This window comes from Psammomys obesus, unplaced genomic scaffold, assembly GCF_907164565.1.
Source record: "Psammomys obesus unplaced genomic scaffold, mPsaObe1.curated_primary_1811, whole genome shotgun sequence".
NCBI lineage: Eukaryota > Metazoa > Chordata > Mammalia > Rodentia > Muridae > Psammomys > Psammomys obesus.
The window spans coordinates 4,634,942-4,638,484 of record NW_026586383.1 but is presented as its reverse complement, the minus strand read 5'-3'; the positions used below and the strand labels follow the sequence as shown (position 1 = coordinate 4,638,484).

Sequence of the window (3,543 nt, the reverse complement as noted above, 5' to 3'; positions counted from 1 at the left end):
TTGCCGCCAAAGCTGAAGACCTGAGTACATTCCCCAGCACCCACGTGGTGGAAAGAGGGAGCCACATTCTGCAAGCTGTCATTTCTCCATCTCCCTCCCCCTCTCCCTCTCACTCTATCCATCCCCCTTTTTCTCCCATTCAGTCTCCCTTTCTCTCACTATATAGAAATATACACATATATAATACATATATAATAATTTTGAAAGACATAAATGCTCACAGCAAAAGCATCCTTCAATGATGGGATCTGAGAAGGGCTCTCAAGAAGCCAAGAGGCTGAAAGTAAAACTATGTGGGATTTTGTTTAGTTTTGTTTGTTTTCTGGGATGAGACTTGTAGAGTTTGTAGAGTCTCAAGTGGATGTGACTCAAAGGGAGTTAAATAAATACTAATGACTTCACAGGACTTGTTGGGTTTCTTCACACAACGAACAAACCACTCCCAGGTTTGCTTAGGACGATCAGCCTATTCTCGGTCCCTGTAGAACCAGAGTCTGGCCTTGAGGGGCTCGCATGAGCAGCTTTCAGCAGGCAACTCTGTTATCCTCATGGTGTGGGAGCCAGAGGGCTGGTGAGGGTCTGCACACTTAGGGCCAGCTCCACCATGACCTCCTCAGGCGTGGTCACAGCCTTAGGGCCGGCCCTTCCATCCATGGACCCAATGAGGAAGAGTGTGTGCAACAGCACCGTCTGAGCTAGATGCTGCGACCCCTCCCGTCCATCCGTCACCTGGGACCACTGGTCCAACATCTGTCCCTCTTCCCTGCCCACCCACCCCCATTTACAAAGAAAATCTATGCACAAGAGCGCCCACCGCTCATCTCAGTGCAAGGGACCATGGGAGACACCGGCTCCCCACGTCAGCTTACCTTCCCCTATCATAGAGACCCCCACGGACATGCCCATGAACTTGCTTTTGGTCCATACGTGAGTGTTGACACACAGTCTCTTCTCCTTGCACTCACAGTAGAAGCAGGAGATGGGCGGGTGGTGAGACACCTGCTCAGCCACAAACCTGAGTTTATAGCTCTGAGAGGGGTCGTCGGCCACCGGGTGCTCCTGACAGCTGAGGGGAGAGTTGGAGGAAGTCCACTTCGACTTGACTCTGTCCTTAGGGACCTCCCAGGAGCAGTGAAAGGTCTCGCCGATGATGGGGTTGTAGGGCTTCTTGGCCAGGGTGCCTTTGCGGCCCTCGTGGAAGGCCGTGAGGTAATACTCCACGAAGCTAATGACTCTCTCCTCGGGCGTCGCCCCGCCCGTGATGGCCAGCAGCAAGTCGGGGTGTGCCATAAAGTCTGCGTACATCTCCAGCAAGGAGCGCTTCTCCAGGATGAACGTGGGAAGGACCACCTGCACCAGAGGGTACAAGGCAACAGGGTGCGTGAGTGAGTGCCCGGCCACGGCCACAGCCACAGGCAGGGTGAGCTCCGGAGGCCCGGGCCAGGAGAGACCCCCGACCCGGACAAGCCGAAGGGGTCAGGGGACAGCGGCAGCTTTGTGCACACGAATGTTCTGAGTGACTTTCTTTACTCACTAGAGTCGACACAAGAGCACAGGCCCACTCATTCCTCTCCCAGCCCGCTCCCTCGAACACACATCCCGGACGCTGTGTCTCTGCTGACACGCGCCCCTCGCTCCGTCCCTGTCACTGTGAAGAGTCTAGAGAGACTTTTTTTAGCTAGTACGTCTTTATTATCTGTTGATCACTGAGGGGCACACTGGCTACGAGCCACAGGCCTGGACTCTCCCCTTCCGCCACGGGGGACCTGCGGTGTTAACTCATTCACACTGTCAGGCTTCGCTCAAGAACCGTTACTTGTTGAGCCATCTTTTTAGCCCAAAGAGGCTTTTCTTACCCCTCCCACCTGCCCCAGCGACAGGAGGATTCCCTGTGCTTCCTCAGAAAAGAGCCGCTGTGTCGTGTTGGCCCTGGAGGCCAGGAAGACGGTGTCACCAGTGCGAGGGGATAGTACTAGAGTGCGACATGTATCCAACACAGTTCAGCGGGGGAGGGGGGGCTAGAGACGAGGCCCATTTGCTAACGGGGGCCACAGAGGGGAAGAGGAATAGCACAACTGCGTCTCCGCAGCTGCCGCCAAGAGCAGGGCCTCGGGGAACCAGGATGTGCCTCGAGGAAGGAAGAGGGCCTTAACTCACAGCTCTGTCTGGGTCTGCTACCGACTGTGACTGAGAGAGGGCGTGAGTGGGAAGGACAGGGGAACCAGGCTGGTCCAGAGGAAAGCCAGCGGTGGCTCCAGGCCTGTACAACTCCAAGCTCCCACAACCCACTGACCGGGTCACCTGGACCAGGGATGCAGACAGCTGTGCTGTATTACTGTCACCTCCCGGGGCCTGTAGGGTCCCCACAAAGCAACTACTCCCTGTCAGGCATTAGGGTCCGCCCGCCCAGCTGCGAAGGGTAGTGCTTCCTCCACCCAGGATGACCTGGAGGCAGGAGAGAGAACAGACATGGAAGAAAAGGAGGCCCTCACTGTGGAGTCTGCTTGGAGCCTCTCTGCGGCTGAGAACTAGGACTCCAGGAGCACAGTTCCCATACAGGCTGTCAGTACCGAGGAGGAAGCCAGGCTAAGGGCCCCAATGTGCGGCCGAGCACAGAGCCCCACTCCTCTTCCACATGTTTCCTGAGACCCTCACGGACGTGATTATTAACTTTACACACATTGAGGATGTCATGACTTCCGGCATCCCTGTGAGCTACACCTTTAACTTGTTAGTTCCAGCTTTGCCTCAACCCTCCCCCAACCCCATCGCCACACTCGTTAGATTCCTTGCAACCCTTTGAAAAATAACAACTTAAAAAAAAAAAAAATCCCTCAAGTTGGGCCAGTGAGATGGCTCAGCAGGTTCCGGCACTTGCGGCCAGGCTCATCTCCCCAAGTTCAGACCCTGGTACCTACACAGTGGAAGGCAAAAGCCGCCTCTCAAAAGCTGTTCCTTGATTTGACACATGCAGCAGTACATACCTCCGTGCCCAGCAAAACAAGTAAACGAGATGTTTTTCATCCCAAAGTCCTAGCTATGTGACCGTTTGTGAAGGAAGCGATGTGTGGGTCTTCCTTGGAAAGTCCACACCCAGTCTGTCATGTCTCATTCACTCTCCGAGGAGCCTCTTTCTTTTAAACCCCAGTGCTTAGAATCTATATTAAAATCTTTTAATAAACTCCCAGTCTGCTCTGTGGTGGCTCATCCTGAAATTCCTTTCTGTGAGGAAGTCACAGAGCTGGCTTCACCTGATTTGAGGCCCCTTAAGTGATTAAGGAATCGCTCTTCGGGTGGCTACAGACAACAGTGTGGAGCCATGCCTCTCTGCTACCGCCAAGCCTTGTTTTGCTCCTTTCCTCGTGGATTCATGAGGTTACAAAGCTGGCAGGCCACCAGGGTTATACAAGGACTCATCTTGAATATCATCCAGGCTTTCAGATCTATAACTATGGCTCCATGCTAGGCCTTTTAAAAAATTAGTTTTATGTTTAATTGTGTGTGTGTGTGTGTGTGTGTGTGTGTGTGTGTGTGTGTGTGTGT

General features: G+C 53.7%; 1 protein-coding gene across 2 annotated transcripts in view; it reads right to left on the bottom strand.

The window, feature by feature from the left end:
* Osbpl10 (oxysterol binding protein like 10) overlaps window positions 1–3,543 on the bottom strand; it is a 196,812-nt gene that overhangs the window by 14,652 nt on the left and 178,617 nt on the right. For both annotated transcript variants that reach the window (XM_055601643.1, XM_055601642.1), the window contains one exon: window positions 870–1,350. In XM_055601643.1, the coding sequence (XP_055457618.1) occupies window positions 870–1,350 (481 nt within the window). The remainder of the gene's footprint in view (window positions 1–869; window positions 1,351–3,543) is intronic.